At 31.5% G+C, this 16,614-nt stretch overlaps 3 protein-coding genes across 3 annotated transcripts; 2 read left to right on the top strand and 1 right to left on the bottom strand.

Moving 5' to 3' along the window:
* The first annotated feature begins 604 nt into the window (after nucleotides 1–604).
* LOC129905291 (RNA-binding protein 48) lies at nucleotides 605–1,449 on the top strand. Its single transcript, XM_055980734.1, has 3 exons — nucleotides 605–833; nucleotides 917–1,061; nucleotides 1,113–1,449. The coding sequence occupies exons 1-3, from the start codon at nucleotides 738–740 to the stop codon at nucleotides 1,367–1,369; spliced, it is 498 nt and encodes a 165-aa protein (XP_055836709.1). The 5' UTR covers nucleotides 605–737; the 3' UTR covers nucleotides 1,370–1,449.
* On the bottom strand, nucleotides 1,350–4,903 carry LOC129905284 (presenilins-associated rhomboid-like protein, mitochondrial). The gene is made up of 7 exons (XM_055980727.1): nucleotides 4,731–4,903; nucleotides 4,471–4,672; nucleotides 4,119–4,410; nucleotides 3,838–4,058; nucleotides 3,674–3,775; nucleotides 3,508–3,605; nucleotides 1,350–1,561 (listed from the first exon to the last, which is right to left on the bottom strand). Exons 1-7 carry the CDS (start codon nucleotides 4,775–4,777, stop codon nucleotides 1,474–1,476), a joined length of 1,050 nt encoding a protein of 349 aa, XP_055836702.1. The 5' UTR covers nucleotides 4,778–4,903; the 3' UTR covers nucleotides 1,350–1,473.
* A 3,630-nt stretch (nucleotides 4,904–8,533) lies between these two features.
* On the top strand, nucleotides 8,534–15,260 carry LOC129905283 (ribonucleoside-diphosphate reductase subunit M2). The gene is made up of 6 exons (XM_055980726.1): nucleotides 8,534–8,772; nucleotides 8,843–9,108; nucleotides 9,175–9,435; nucleotides 13,930–14,210; nucleotides 14,279–14,726; nucleotides 14,785–15,260. The coding sequence occupies exons 2-6, from the start codon at nucleotides 9,049–9,051 to the stop codon at nucleotides 14,935–14,937; spliced, it is 1,203 nt and encodes a 400-aa protein (XP_055836701.1). The 5' UTR covers nucleotides 8,534–8,772; nucleotides 8,843–9,048; the 3' UTR covers nucleotides 14,938–15,260.
* Nucleotides 15,261–16,614: the final 1,354 nt, after the last annotated feature.

Raw genomic sequence — 16,614 nt, 5'->3', positions numbered from 1 at the left:
CGCTAAATAGATACAATGTTGAACAAAAGCTAGCGTGCCCTGAAATCAGTGAACTAAAATTTAACCAAGGCTGAACCCAAAAGTGTTGAAGCCCTTAGGGCAAGTTGTAAAGACGTGGTTCAGCCTTGTTTCAGGAATTGAACTTGCCGATTAGCTATGGTTCAACTTTTGTTCAGGCATGGTTGGGTATTTGATTTCAGAAGAAAAAAGTTGCTGAACAACAATAGCTGTATCCATGCATCAACGATGTAAACTCTGGGAAAACCTGGTTAAATGATAAACATCCATAAAAAAATTTGACTATACCATCCGGCACTTTGGGGTATTTCGCTTCGCATCAGCTACATCTCCTGCTAAGTAATTCTAATTGCATTCAACTCCTTTTATTCTATAGAAAAAAATTAATGACTTTGAATGCATTCAGAGGTATTAAAAGTAGTTTGCAGTAGATACTGGAGAACAAAAGAACCCAGTTTTATCGTTTGCATCAACTTCCAAAAGAACGAGAATGTAAAGAATTTTGTTTCCTCCTTCAACATTTGATCTGTTGAAGCGACTACTCTCATTTGTAAACCAATAAGCCATCTGTCAAAATATACCAAAATGTCAGTCACGACAATTTTGTTTACAAACAAATAACATTGGAATTTTTGTTTTGATATTTTCAAAGTTATTATTAATTTTTTAAATATAAAATAAAAATTATGTACCAATAAATCGAAAATTTGAAAAAAAAAATGACTTCAAATAATGACTTAAGTCATCACAAGCAACAAGAATATTGCACAACTCGTCCCAGATACAGACAAGGAAAGAAATTAACTGCTGTTAAGGTACCTTGTTTATTTATTTAAATTCCTATTTGTAAATTTGTCAACAATTATTTATTGCACATTCATAAATACACATTTAAAAGGTCTATACAATCGCCAGTGAATCTATTCACTTGCTTGTGTTTGGTGTTCCAAAAGTCAACTTACAAAGCGACGTTAGACGAACTTTTTTAAGACACGGACCAATACAATTTATACGATGTGTTACAAAGGAAATTGGAGAGAAAAGTACTTAGTTAAAATTATAGTATTGATACAAGCTTATAATTTCATTTTTAGTGGAATTGGAAATATTTACGGATGTTTTTCATATAAAATTTGAAAAACTTGAACATGCAAGACGAGCAAAACGTTTCCTAGATGCTCAACAATTCTACGGTGGCATTTTGCATATATCCTATGCCCCAGAGTATGAAAGTGGTGATGAAATTCGTGCCAAATTAGCAAAGCGTAGAATGGAAGTTAATTATCATGTAAGAAAAAACCAAAGGGATTTAGAAGAACATCAGGCGGGGGTTAAAAATCAAAATAGCTAATATTTGTTTTTATTTTGTAGTAAATTTGTTAAAATTTTAACAACTAAATAAATTAAATGTTAAAATGTTTTCTAATTCTATTTATTTTTTTGCTTTGTTGAGCATTAATGATTTGTTTTTCGCCAATCATGGTAAAGACTGAGAAACCTTACTCGCTTTTGCCAAACCTCATGACCAAAGTAAGCCCAGAATCTGAAATAGAAAAAAAAAAATGATTGTAAATAACTACATATTTGTTATTGATTTGATTTAAAGAAAGATTTATTTTAAAATAAGTTGTTATCGATTCTGACTCCTGCCTGAGACACGGCTACGTTTAGTCCTTTAATATCTCAAAATGTAACTTAACTGTTCTACATTTTCGGGACGCAATTCAGGTCACGAAATCACATAATTTTTTTATATTGGAATTGGTTAAGGACAAAAGAATTATAAATCACAAAAAAAAATCTGAGAGATTTTTAAAATGATTCTTGCAATGATTCAATTTTATTTATTATTTTTCTCCTTGTGATTCTTAAAATGGTTGAACTTTTTTTGTATCCTTATTAAAAAGCTATGTTGTTATGGTAGGCATCGAGGTTTACTGCATTAAAAATGTATACAATTTTATACTGCACATCAGTGTTTAGTAAAAATGTCCTACGTCATTCTCTATTTCCTTTTTTAAGATTTGATAGTATAGTGTTGATAGATTTCTTAAGGCGCAGGAGCAACAATTTGATGCTGAGTTTGTGGACAGTTTTGTAGACTTTATTTCACATGCCTTTGCATTTCACTTCAGGAGAATCTTTAAACCAGATCTGATGTTAGTAGGGTGTTCTATTCAGATTCGTCTTCTTATTTTCAATAGACCTTATGTGTTGCTCACTCGTCATTTTTTTTTTTAACTAGGTAACAGCATCAGAGCCTTCTTCCAAGACTTTAACTCACAAAAACTTTGAACGTTTTGAGTCCATACATATCTATACGTATTTGTTTTAATTCCTGGCATGTCTAAGACCGTGATTGATTTTTTATAGAGAGTCCATTAAAAATGGGCAATTTGTAAAATTTGGTGCAAAATGAAATTTTCTATTTTAAATGGTGAATTTGAATTTATTGTTGTGTGCAAACTAGTTCGAGTGGTGAAGGCTGAAGATATTTATGTGGATTAGATCACTTGTATCTTCTAAAAGTATTTTTCAGAGACAACTCATGTTTTAGACGTTTTAGATCCGGGTTAGGCCAAATCAGCTTGGTTGTATTTCATGTTATAAAATAATATTTTTCATCTTGTTTGTTGCCTCTCAGAAATTTTTCGTTGTCCCATGTAAATATACTGGGAAAAGTGACTTTATAGCTGTGCCAAAAAAAAAAACAATTGTGGTTTGGTGCAGTCAGAGTGGTTTTGGATTTATCCAAATAAATGCAGAATTTTTGTGTGACCAATAGATTTGTTGGTCCATTGGAAAATATATCTAGTGCGGTAGGAGGTATCAAACGTAGGACTCCGGTGATACACATACAGGCCGAAAGTTGGACTTTACTTAGCTTGATATGTTACTTTGTCCAAAGCAGTCCAACAAACTGCCACCCCGTATGTAGGAATAGGTCTTATGACCGCTGAGTCCCCAGTCCTCATTAATAACTAATAGCTTTTGTTGCAGGAGAATAGTACCGCTGTGGATATTCTTATTCTTGTATATTGGTTTTCGAATTCCATTTTAGATCCAAATAAGAGACAAATATTTGTCTTTGACGGAAAAAATAAGTGGAGTAACATTAATAGAGTGAGGGTCTAGTTATTTTTATATTTTATATTTTCTTGTAAATAGGACAAGTTCTGTTTTTTGTTTTTTTTTTTTTTTGAGGATTCACATCTAATCCGCAACTTGTTGCTTATTTATGTAGGTTGTTGAGTAAATAGTTTCTATTATAGTTTGGAGATAATTTTTTAATTCGGCTATAGCAACGTCGTCAGTCACTCTGAATCCTACAATTTATAAACTAACTAAAACACCTAAAGCTGAGTTTATAATTCTACTTTTCAGCATGAGGTCTATAAGCTCACTCTGTGGAGCGTGTATTTTAGTTTCTAAAAAATATCTATAACCTCTGACCCACCTATGTTAATTGCAAAATAATTATATACTTACACTCCATAAACAGCTCCTCCCAAATGTGCAGCATGATCAAAGAATTTCCATCCAAGCAAAACACCAGCTAAATCAAGTCCCATTATAACTTTTATCGCCTGAAAAGTAATTTAGTTCAATTAAATATAAATAAACACTCGAAATCAAGTAATTTTTTAAATCATACCGAACCCGCTGAAAAAGTAACCATGGGAAGGAATAGAATGCTTAATTGTGTTTCTGGATATTGTGTACAAACATAAGCTAGAATCGTCATAATTGCACCTGACTTGAAAAAATTTTAATTTTAAAATCAAATTTTTTTTTAAATGTATTTTGTTGATAACATACCGCTCCAATAGACAAACCAGCGGTGGATGTTACTGTTTTAACAATAACACTAGACAAACTAGCAATAACACCAGCACTTAAATAGACTGCCAGGAATTGTTCCCTGCCAAGTGATAAAACAGCTGCATTGGAAAAACTATGTAAGACATACATATTTGCGAATATATGAAACAAAGAATAATGGCTAAATGTGGAGAGGAACATGGGCCAACAGACAACACCTAGAAAATCAGAAAAATCTCATTGTGATGTAAAGAACCGAACTCTACATGAATTCTTACGTGCGGCGGGATTTGAACAGAAATACGTCATCATAACATTTTTCATTTGAGGAACTCTCCAGAGTCCAAACACTAGAAGATTTAAGGCACACAACGGCACGAATACCTTCTCGCCAGCACTTAGTTTATCCCACAGTGCATTGAATTCCCTCTTTAGTTGACTAAACTGGCTCCTGCCATCGTCAGATCTTCGAATCCATGGGAATTTAGCTTTCTTGGCATGTTCTAGCATATGATTGCGGGCTCTTTCGTATTCACAGATTGTGGCACCTAAAAAGCATCCCGCACTGAACTACAGTATAAAGTTTGTTTTGATCAAAACCTACAAAATGACAGTTTAGAGAATACTTACCGCTCCAGTGAATATGAAAGCTTTTACGATGTTTCCGGATGGGACAGGTCCATTATTCACTGGGTAATTATCAAATGGTGTTGTTTGTAAGCGAGCACGAGGCGCATTGTTATTGCGAACACTGCTACGTATAGCTCGAGATGTGAATTGGGGAATCTTTGAATGATGCAACATAGGCAATTGTGCGATGTTGGGAGCATGTCTATGAAATTGTTTATTATTATTTTGAGGTTCTAAGGCTAACTTGAATATATAATTACCTTAATTGAGGGGTAAACCCTCGATAAAGACAATTCATTGCTAACATTTTGGAAATCTATTTTTTATGATTTTTTTAAAGCCCGTTTATCGAAAAAGAAATCGTATTTTATTCGGTTTGGAATTTGGAAGTTCAACTTGGCATGTTTTTGTGTGTTCGGAGAAATGTCAAAGTGACGTTTTGAAATTTAATCCTGAAACACAATTGTGGCTAAAACACAATAGACGCGTCGATTAAGGGCGGTTGTAAAAATAATAAAACCGTGGTTCAGACTAGTTAACAGAAGGTGTGTTTTTTATTACCACTGGTCTTAACTGGACAAAAAAAACGCAGTCGGGTCTAAGCAATTTACATGTTAAATGCAACAACACTTTAGCCCCTTGGGCTTAGTTGTTTAGCCCGGAGAATTCTCTGGGCTTAACTTTTTCAACAGATTTAAATCTGTGCTACCAAACTAACTTGTTCGTAAATGGTTTAGAATTTGTTTAAAAACATCAAAACTGATGTTTGCAATGACAATTATTATTTTAAATATTTATTTAATAGTTAGTTAAACTTTTTTGTTTTCAAAAACACACAAGAAACCCCAAAAGCGAAAAATATGACAACTTTATATTTTTTTGTGTCAGCTGATTTCGGAACATTTAGTATGCAGTGCTGCCAATTTTTCTCCCTAAGCCCCGAGGCGTTTTTTTTAACCAGTTAAGCCCGGTGGTAGTAAAAAACACACCTAGAGAAAAAAATGGCAAGAGTACGATAACTAAGGTGGTGAAAAATAATAACGGAATTTTGTAGAACAGGGAGGGGGGGTCTACCTCCCCCCGTTTAGGCGGGAGGGGCAATTTTCTAAAATACGACGAAAAATAAAAAAAAAATTATTCAAAAACAACGGCAACACTTACAGTTATAAATGATACCTTTTTCAAAAGCCACACTTAATTCTAACTTTTTCAAAGTTAAAATTTATGAAAAAAAAGTTTGAAAAAATACATTGAATACAATTTTGATCATGACTGTGACATTAAGGGCCAGTTGTACAAATTTTAAGTCCGCGGATCAGCAACTTTTATCTTCTGAAATCGGTGGTAAGGTTTCGGTTTAGCACCCGTGCAAGGTACACATAAGTAAATTTAGCCACATCCATGCTTGAACCGAAGTTGACCCGCAGCTAATCCGCCGAAATCGGTGGGTTAGATTCCTGATCCGAGGCTGAACCACGTTTGTACAACTGGCTCTAAATATGAATTTAATAGATGAAATAAGCTGCCTTAATTAATTTCTAATCAAATACTGAAAACCATATGCTTCTATTCCTTCTAGTTTTTGAGAAAATTAAAAATAAGAAAGTTACCTTTTCATCAGATTTTCATTTTCTTGACTATTTTCGCCAATATTAACAGCTTTTTAGCTTTATACTATGTTTCCACCTACGCTAAATCCGAGATTTAGCTAAGTAGATTTAGCTTAAATCTCGAGATTTATTCTAAATCTCGGTTTGAGGGTAGCTGAAAATCTTGGTTTTAGGCTAAGTGAACCTAAATCCACCATTTAGCGAAGTAGATTTAGAATAAATCTCGAGATTTATTCTAAATCTACTTAGCTAAATCTCGGATTTAGCGTAGGTGGAAACGTAGTATTAGGGCCAGTTGTTCAAACGTGGTTAAGCCTCAGGTCAACTTCAGTTCAAGCATGGATTTGGCTATTTTTACATATGTGGACCTTGCACGGATGCTAAACGGGAACCTTCCCAAGTAACAATTTAGCTTTCATAAGGGTCAATGCAAGCTATTTTTTGACTTGTTTAAGAAGAAGGACATGTCTTATGCAAATCATTTTGGCGCACATTATCGAATTTCCCCAAGACCTTCCTCCACAGGCAATCCACAAGCTAATAGCTTGTGACGAACAGCGTAAAACGACCTTATGCAGGCCTTTTTACAAAACAATGAAACATTTTAGGGAAACTATAGCTTCGCTAAGGAAACTATCATTTGCATTGGATGTTATAATAAGGCCTTATGGAGGTTGTTATAAGAAGTTGAATTTATGAATAAAAAAAAAAAAGATTTTATTGATTTTTTTTTTCTTTTAATTTTTTTCTATTTTGTTTTTTCTTCTTTTTTGGCCATGTCAATGCTTTTCCTGTCGTTCTGAAATGGGAAGAATTTTATTTTAATTGAAAAAGAACACATTTTTTTTTTATTTTACAAATGGCCCCGCCAGGAATCGATCCCACGTACCTCTGCATACCAAGCCAGCACCTTACCAGTAGACCATACTCGAATATTAAAGATGAGTGGCAAAAAGGGAGCTAATTGAAACCTCACATAAAAATGCAATGTTTTTTTCTAAAGTGTTACAAACATTGCATATCTGCAGGATAAAAGCTTTGCATACTTATTGGTGAAAAACAGTGCATACTTGAGAGATGAAAACATTGCATACTTACAAGAACCTCTTGGAACAGGTCTTATGAAAGCCTTCTGTCACTTGAAAATAGAAGGCTTCTTTAAAACGGTTCAAACAGGTCTTATGAAGGTCTTCTTTAACTTATATTTACAAGGCTTCTTCTAAACACTTCCAGATGGCCTTAAGGAGACCTCCTTTGTTTCCAAAATGGATGATTTGCGTAAGTAAGCCTTAAACTAAACTTATACAAACTATAGCTTGCCGAATCAAAGAAAATGGACCTTTTGCAAGTAAAATTGTTACTTGGGTTACCACCGATTTCAGAAGATAAAACATTTTTTAAATTTATTTTTCCATATAATATTTATAAAATAGAGCACTTAACTACTAAAATGCAATAAATAAAAAAAAAACATGTTCGTAGTTTATTTTGTTTATGTTATGCAAAAATAAAAAAAAAATAAAGAAAAACAGAGACAGCACTACCTTTGACAGATTTAAGATTTTTGTCCGAAGAAATATTTTGGGCAGAAATTCGCAAGAGGGGAAATTGTTTTCTCTATTTTCCATACAAAATTCCGTTAACGAAATCCTGAACGGAAAATTTCGTTTTGCTTCTCGTTTTTCAAGCCTAGTGCGCTGCTGATGCGAAACAAAATTTTCCATACAAAATTTCGTTAACGAAATCTTGAACGAAAACTTTCGTTTTGCTTTTCGTTTTTCAGTACGCAGCTCTAGCGAAAAATTGGAGAGTTTTCACTCAATTGTCACTTTTTTTTACTGTCCTGTGCATTTGTCTTGACTCCTAGAGCAGTGTTGACGGTTTATTCACTTTTATTTCATTTATTTCTTGCTTTAAAATTATTTTTTGTTGATTTTTCTTGATTTTAAATTAATTTTTAATTTTTTTTATGTTGACTTTGACAGATTACTCGATGATATTTTTTTGTTAGCATTTTCGTTGTCGACTTTGGAGACTTGAACATTTTTCGTTTCGCATCAGCAGCGTACTAGGCTTAAGTACTTAAAACTGCTTTCAACTACTTTTGTTGTATTGAAAAAGTAGTTCATAGCAGCTTTAAGTACTAAGCAGTAGAAAAATATTCCCAAAGGAACGCAGCTTAGATATAAATGCAAGAACAAAAAATTCAATTTTCCTCAAAATTTGTATATAAACTCTCCTAACCTAGAATTTAATATAACTTTCCAGTGTGCCAGAACCTTTATGTATATCTTTTAAAATGTGTGCTTTCCCTTACATGATCTACGTTGCCGACAGTCTACAAAAAAAAGTCTGAACTCTGCCATTAACCTGTCAAAAAAAATTATTCTCAAGTCAGGCGAAATAAAAAATTGTGCAACGAACAAAACAAATTTTTTTCTTTTTCAATTCTATTTAAAATCCTACAAAAACTCTTTTTAAATAAAATTTTAATACTTGTTTAAAACAAACTATTACCTTTATAAAATAACAGTAATGTCAAACATATGCATCAACTAAAAATTCGTAAAATTGTGAAATAACTTTTTTTTTTGTTGAGGGGAAATTCAATCATGTAACTTCATCACAACAACCATCTCTTTCTTTTCCATAGAATTTTAAGTTGTTGCACGAATGGAGAGATTACAGTGGCGTATGTAAAATCTAATCCCGCCAAAAATTAAATTGCATTTACAAAAAAATTTTCTCTACTTTCCTTCTAGGTTGGCGGCATAAACTGAAATCATTTTAAATTTGACTGTCGATCGAATCGTTTGATCGTGTTTTTTTATAACACAAAATTTGAGATAGTATTTTACATATATAATACTTCCATTTAAAAAAAAAAAGACTTCTTGGCAATTATTCAAGTGCATTTTTATTTATAAAGAAAAAAATCTAACAAATTACAAAACCATCTCAAAAAATAATGTCTTTCGTTGCTGGCAAAGAAAATATCTCTGAAAATATGGAACGCTTTTCATTAAAGGTAATTGCGTCACATTTATACATTTCTTTGGAAAATATCCTAATCTTCCTTATTTTCTTTTAATAGAGTCCTAGGAAAATCTTGACAGACAACGTTTCAAACGTTCGCAATGGACAAATTCCTATGTTTAACGCCGACTCTCACATGAAAGTGGTGCAACCGCAACAGCAAGTGCTATCGTCACCAGCTTCATCAGCGGCCACTAGCTTGGTCAACAAAGAAACTACTCCTTTTGATCCTCAATTGGAACCTTTGTTGAAGGAAAACCCTCGTCGTTTTGTCATCTTTCCAATTCAATATCAGGACATTTGGGAAATGTACAAGAAGGTGAGTGTTTTTTTTTTTTTTTCATTGAATAAGTTTTCCCGCCAAATTTTGTGATTCATCATAACCCATTAAAAGAGCGCAATTACCACTGCGCGCCTAAAATACGCGGCTAAAATGATGATGTTGATAAAAAATTATTTGAGGGGGGCTCTTTTATTTGTTTTTACATTTTTTATTTGCTGAATAATTCTTTCCCAACTTTTTTATCACGGGTTTTTTATATCATTTTGTTATGATTCTACAGAATTTGCTTTGTACCTATAACTTGCACGAACTTGTTATAGTTTTTATTTTTCTTGGCGGGATTAGATTACTCGTTGGTTATTCGACCATGGTAGTTTATAAAGAATGAGATCATGCATTTTCCTTGCTTCGTTGGCAAATGGTTTTTATTGATAGAATTTTCTAATCGACAAAGTACCTAGATAAAAAAAGAACAAAACAACCGGTTCTCGTTGCGACAAGTGCATCTTCTGAAGATGTCGGGATTAAAAAAGTAATAAATAAAAAGGGATGAAAGGATTTTTTTTTTCAAAGAGTGGTGAAATTCATAGCTTGGGTCCTTCCGGCTTGGGGACGCTTTCAGATGTTTCTATTATAAAGTAATTTCACAACTGTTGTTTGTTTACAGGAAAACTAGTTTTTTTTTTCAATCTTCCTTTTTATATTTTTTTTTGTTGAGTTCCTAGGCATGAACTATTTTAACGGGACGAAACGGCCATAAAAAAGCTATATTAAATCAATAATTTAACCAATTAAATATATATGTAGTGCTTATTCTTCTACTTTACTGATTTCAGTAGTAAATAGAAATTTGTACATTTTATAAAACCAATCTTCTTCTTCTTTATTCACTAGCCAGGCCACGGGCAAAACTTTTTTCCTTAAACTTAATCTTGCTGGATATAGTTCACATTAGGTTTTTGTTTAAAAATCTATGTAAGTTGAGCATAATAATAATTGCGTATTGACAAGGTGTCTCACGATAAGTTAACTGATGAGTCCAAGTAAGCTCCACCGGGACGAAATGCCAATTTTTTGTTTGGACTAAAGGCCATAAAAAGCTATATTAACTAGTTTTGTTTTTTGAAAACTAAAAAATCATGAGGTCATGGAATCGGCTATTGTGATTTGTCGTGGGTGATAATTTTGCTCTGCGAAATCTGACCACACCTTATTAATTTGTTCTTAAGACTATCACCGATGAAACATCCCACGATTCGCCCCATGAACTCGATAATATAAGCCCTGTTCCATTAGAGGTGGTAGTTTACTCGTGAGTAGAAATCTAGTACAACAACTACACATTCCTATCTCCTCGACTAGAAGATCATGTGTTAATTCTAGTACTAGATCTACTCATGAGTAAACTACCACCTCCAATGGATCGGGGCTATAGTTAATGTACCTATAGTTACAGATTTCGTTGTTTTCCACGTTGACGTGCGTTGTTTGAAATAGATTTTAAGAGATTTATTTTTTAAAGCATTTTTAAGAACCAGAAACATGCAAAACATATGCAGCTGTTTTTGTATGGTCCTTCATTCTTTAGTATCGCAGTGATTTGAAACAAGATGAAACGAAAAAAGCGACAGTAAAAATTAGTTGATTATATCTTTTTAGTTTTTATAGATAGATAAATGAAATTCATACTGTAGATAAGAAATAAACAGGACTACACTTGAACAAAATTTTAATAAATTTCATATTCACAATCCAGAGATAACGGTGAAAACATAATCTTTTTCTAAACACGTTATATCTTTTGGTCTAGAGCACTTAAAAATTTGATTTAACTTTAATACGCATGCTGATAATATTACATTTCATTTGATATATCACAAATAACATAACGGTACAGGCTTTACAAGTTACAAAATCTTAAATGATGACCAGTGTAGGAAGTACCGTAATCTCAGTTTGAAATTTCGACTGGTTGGCTATAAATTATTTTAACTTTTTTTCTAGATGTCCTACAAATATGATTGAAACAGCATACCTATTAAAGCTTAAATATAATAAGTTTTCAGATAAAATAAAATTTATTATAGGTTGTCATATAAAAAAATGAATTTAAAGGTGATGGAAGAAAAAAATGTTAAATTTTTTAGATTTTTTTTTTTCAAGCAAATGATTTTTTAAATTTTTCAATTCAAACTAAATATCTCGAAAACGGCTCTAACAATTAAACTTTGCAGACGTAATATTGCAATAAAACTGCATTGTTATTTTTTGCAAGAAAGTCAAATAAAACATTTTTTTTTTATAAAAAAATTTTTTTATTTAAAAAAATTTTGACCTAGTGTCGGCTCTTCCCCAATATCTTTTTACTTGCGATATAGGTACTATAGGGCAAGTTTAGGATTCGTAAAAAAAATCGAACTCGAGATAACAATTTTACATGACATTACGATGATGGAGAATGCCAAAAAAGTGGGTCCGGCAATTCTGTCTGTCTGTCTGTCTGTCTGTCTGTCTGTCTGTCCGTCTGTCTCTATCTGGAGCTGCAGCCTAAACGAGTGAAGTGATTTTCTTCAAACTTAGTAGTTAGCAGTTTTTGGTGATTCCCTAGAGGGGAAATTGAAATTTTTTTTTTATGACCAAAACTAACGGTACCTGCCATATAACGGAAATAGAAAAGTTAATTTTTTTCAAAAACGGCTCTAACGATTTTGATTAAAATTTTTGTGTGTAATACTACACATAAGGGCCAACTTTTTAAATAAAAAAAATATTTTTTGTACCGTTATTAACGGTACCTGTCATATAACGGTTTTTTTCGTTTCTGAATATCTCGTACAAAATTAACCCTATTTAAATGAAAATTTTTATACAAAAGTGTGTAAGTAAAGATAATATTAAAATTTTAGAAAATTTTCAAAAAACGCATTTTTGGTTTTTTAAAAAATATTTCAAAATTTTTTTTAAAAAAATCAATTTTTTGAAAACGGATCAATGAAAAATTTTGAAATTTAGTTTTTATGTGTAAATTAATTATTTCTTCAAAATGGCATACCAACTTTTTTTTTGAAAAATGTTAAAAAAATTTTATATATAAAAAATTATTTTTTTAAAAAACGGCTCCTACAATTTTCAAAATTTTTTTTCTAAAAATACCTTTTTATACGAGAAATAAAATGGCATATTTGTTTTTTTTTTTAAGATATTTTAAAACGGAGTTTTATTAATTATAAAAACAGATTTAATTTTTTTATACTACTTATGAAATTTCTTCAAAATATCGAATTTTAAATTTCTTGAATAAAAAGCTTTAACATTATAGTTACTTTAAGCATAAGAGCAAGTACGTGCGACCCCAGTCGTGCAATTTATTTTAATTTACATACATAGCTAATTGTTAAAAACAGAAAATCAAAAACTGTGGTTTTTTGGCATCCCTTATGGTAAACACCCACAATTGAACGACTTGGTATCAATTTTGTTCAGTCGTAAGAAATATTGACGCTTAAAACAACACGCCGCAGACTTTTTTTTTTTAAAGTGTATCAAATTTGCTCATAAAGTATAAAAATTCAAAATAATTATAATAATGCAAAGCGGTTTTTAAACTGCAACTTTATTAAGTTTGAAATCTAATCAATGTTAAACAGGATAAACTTCAGTTTTTCAAAGCAACAGCTTAAAAATAATGGAGCAAAATTTTAAAAAATTTAGTGTATTTCTAAAGCCATTTTAGTTGTTTACTAAGCCAACAAGCATATGGATTTTTAACTTAGTAACTTACTAAATGGCCTTAGTAATTTACTAAATCGCTTAAAATTTTGCGCTAGAGTCTATATACAGGGTGTCCCAAAAGTAATGGTTCAAACAAAGTATGATGACTTAAGGACTCTTAGAATTTGGTCTTGTTTATCCCAAACCTTATGGTTTTCGATTTAATGCAGTTCGTGTTAAATTTAAAAAAAAATTTACTTTGCAACAGTATTTTGGTTTCTCCACCAATAATTGATTTTTGTTTTTTACAATTCTTTCACTTAAACATTGCAAAATAATTAGGAATTGATTAATCAAAATATTTTTTCTTTTCATACGCCATTTCGCTGCGAATTAATTAACAGTTCCAAGTTTTATTGAAACTGAATTTTTTACTTTATTGTTTATGTGAACATGTTATGTGAAAATTAAGTCCCCGACTTTTTTTTACTTATTCTTTTATTTTTTTTTTTATATATATTTTTTATTTTTTTTTTTTTTTTTATATATGTAGGTATATATTTTTATATTTTTCTTTGTTTTATATGTTTTACTATTTTTAATATATTTAATTTTTAAAAATATTTGTTTAAATATTTTTAATTTCTTTTACCATTTGTTTTTTTGGAATGATACACTCAATAAAAACCTATCCACGAATCTTTTCCAAAGAACGATAGAATATTTGACCAAAGTGCCCGTACATTGATTTTTAACCGGACTTTTTATGTACTTAAATTTTTACATAGAACTACATCATTTTTTTGTTTTCATTTTAAGGCCGAGGCATCTTTCTGGACTGTTGAAGAGGTAGATCTATCGAAAGACATGTCTGATTGGGAAAATCTGACATCAGGTGAACGTCATTTTATTTCGCACGTGCTTGCCTTCTTTGCTGCATCCGATGGCATTGTGAATGAAAATCTGGTTGAACGTTTCAGTCAGGAAGTTCAAGTTACTGAGGCTAGATGCTTCTATGGTTTCCAAATTGCCATGGAAAATGTGCACTCGGAAATGTACAGTATTTTGATTGACTCATACATTAGAGATCCAAAAGAGCGGTAAGTAAAATTAAATAAATGTTCCAAATCTCAAACAAAAATAACAACAACGATTTGTTTTTTTTTAGGGACTATCTCTTCAATGCCATTGAAACCTTGCCATGTGTTAAGAAGAAGGCCGATTGGGCTATGGCATGGATTTCAAGCAAGTCAGCCAACTTTGGTGAACGTATCATTGCCTTTGCTGCAGTTGAGGGAATCTTCTTCAGTGGTAGTTTTGCATCGATCTTTTGGTTGAAAAAGCGTGGTCTTATGCCAGGTTTGACATTCTCCAATGAATTGATTTCCCGTGACGAAGGTCTTCATTGTGACTTTGCCTGCTTGATGTTCCGGCATTTGTTGCAGAAGCCAAGCAAAGAACGTATAATCGAAATTATCTCCGAAGCTGTTAAGATTGAACAGGAGTTCCTTACTGATGCCCTGCCCTGCAATCTTATCGGCATGAATTGTGATCTTATGTCGCAGTATATTGAATTTGTTGCCGATCGCCTACTTCGTGAATTGGGAGTTGATAACGTAAGCAAAACAAAATTTATCCATAACTTAATTTTAATCAATTAATTTTTTCTTTCAGCTTTATAACACACCAAATCCCTTCAGTTTTATGGAACTAATATCCCTGGAAGGCAAGACAAACTTCTTTGAAAAGAAGGTCGGCGAATACCAAAAGTGGGGAGTGACAGCGAATCCACTGAACAATGTTTTTACATTGGATGCAGATTTTTAAATCAAATTCTTTCTACCTGATTTTAGACATTTAATTTATTTTTAAGTCCTCTTCTCTCACATTGTCATTTTGGGGTTTTGATCGGTATTCAAAGGTTCTTTTCTTCAACAAACACTTTTTTATATTTTAATATTTTCTATTGTTTGTTTGGTTCATAAGAAAAAAATATTCTTGAATTAATGATTTTATTTTTCACTGTAAAATTTTCTTTCATCACAAGTCACCTGACAGCACATCCATCTATTCTAATTTAGTTAATAAAATGTGAACTAACGCTCGTTGTAAATATATTAATAAAATTAAATATACTTTATCTACATATTACTTAAAAACAAATAAGTTTTTTTATTTATTGTTTTGAGACAGTTTTACTTATGAGTATAGGCTATGATTAAAAAGGGTCTAGGAGCTTATTAGTTTTATACTGTTGAAGGTTTCCACGGTAAACAAGGATTCAAGATTAAAGCGTAAATTTTCGACTCTTTAACAACAAACGATTACAAATAATAAATACCAATAAGACAAGGCAAGAGTTTTCACAGTTTCATGGGAAATCTGACTGCACTTAGGAAAGCTTTACAAAGAAAAACTCACTGTTAACATACTTTAAACTGCAAACAAATTAAGATCACCAACACATTTTCTTAGCAATTCAGAAAAAAGTAATAAAAAACAACAAAAATTTATTTGGTTTTGATTTTTTTTTCCCAAAAAAAAAAAACAAAAATCAAGTGCAAGATATTAGCTTAGAAGTAAAATATCCCAAAAAATGCATTTTTTGAATAACTCCGCTAAAAAGAATGATCAGGTGGTGATAAATTGGGTTTAAGCCTTTTAAATATACCCCTATCGGTCCATGAAATAAAAACTGACAGTGCCTTTGTGCGCAAGGTTACGACTTTTTTTCCGACGCTTTGACAGAGTATAGAGAATCTGCTGTTTATTTTTAAAACATGATAAGTCCTGGGCTTTTGTCGTCTTTTGATAAAATCGGATACAGATGGAGTAGATACTCCATATTTTTAAAGCAGGCGTACTTAACCCTAGAGAACAAATTTAAAAAAAATAAACGAATTTTGAAAAAAAGAAGTTATGTTTTGAAAATGAATGATTTTGAAAATAAATGTATAAATTTCATGTGAACAAGATTCCACCGGAAAAATTGAAAATTACTTTTCCCTTATTGTGAGTTCTGGGCGAAAAGTTGTTCACGTCCGGAAAACTCCGCGTATTTAAAACCTTTTCTCAGGTAATATGCGAGGTAATCGAAAACTCTTTTCTCACTTAAGTTTTGGTTAAGAATAAAAACAAATAAAATGCACGACTGAGTCACACGAACCTGCATTTGAGTTCAAGTTGCTAATATTTTTAAGACTTTGTATAGAAATTTGGTAAATGTTCATAAAAAAAACATAAAATTTGTTCTTCAAAGGAATAAAACAACATCTGAAAACGAATTGGAAAAAAGTTTTAAAATAAAATTGGTATGCCATTTTGTAGAAATCACTAATCAACATCTAAAAACAAAATTACAAAAAAAAATTCAATGTCCTGTTTTCCAAAATTTTATTTTTCAAAAAAATCAAAAAATTATTTGTTTTTAATTTTTTTTCTGATGTATATTAAAACTATATTAATGCTTTTTTGTATAAAAAAAATCGCTGAAATGATTCCGTT

This window comes from Episyrphus balteatus, chromosome 1 (assembly GCF_945859705.1).
Source record: "Episyrphus balteatus chromosome 1, idEpiBalt1.1, whole genome shotgun sequence".
NCBI classification, from domain to species: Eukaryota; Metazoa; Arthropoda; class Insecta; order Diptera; family Syrphidae; genus Episyrphus; species Episyrphus balteatus.
The sequence above is the reverse complement of the archived record's forward strand: the minus strand, read 5'-3'. Positions and strand labels throughout refer to the sequence as shown.

Coding starts and splice junctions, on each gene's coding strand:
- LOC129905291 (XM_055980734.1), top strand. CDS start 738: ATGACTTCAAATAATGACTTAAGTCATCACAAGCAACAAGAATATTGC. Junction 834..916: donor AGAAATTAACTGCTGTTAAG/GTACCTTGTTTA, acceptor CACATTTAAAAG/GTCTATACAATCGCCAGTGA. Junction 1,062..1,112: donor AAAGGAAATTGGAGAGAAAA/GTACTTAGTTAA, acceptor TTTCATTTTTAG/TGGAATTGGAAATATTTACG.
- LOC129905283 (XM_055980726.1), top strand. CDS start 9,049: ATGTCTTTCGTTGCTGGCAAAGAAAATATCTCTGAAAATATGGAACGC. Junction 14,211..14,278: donor ATTAGAGATCCAAAAGAGCG/GTAAGTAAAATT, acceptor GTTTTTTTTTAG/GGACTATCTCTTCAATGCCA. Junction 14,727..14,784: donor GTGAATTGGGAGTTGATAAC/GTAAGCAAAACA, acceptor TTTTTCTTTCAG/CTTTATAACACACCAAATCC.
- LOC129905284 (XM_055980727.1), bottom strand. CDS start 4,777: ATGTTAGCAATGAATTGTCTTTATCGAGGGTTTACCCCTCAATTAAG. Junction 4,673..4,730: donor GGGTTTACCCCTCAATTAAG/GTAATTATATAT, acceptor ACAATTTCATAG/ACATGCTCCCAACATCGCAC. Junction 4,059..4,118: donor CTGTTCAAATCCCGCCGCAC/GTAAGAATTCAT, acceptor CTGATTTTCTAG/GTGTTGTCTGTTGGCCCATG.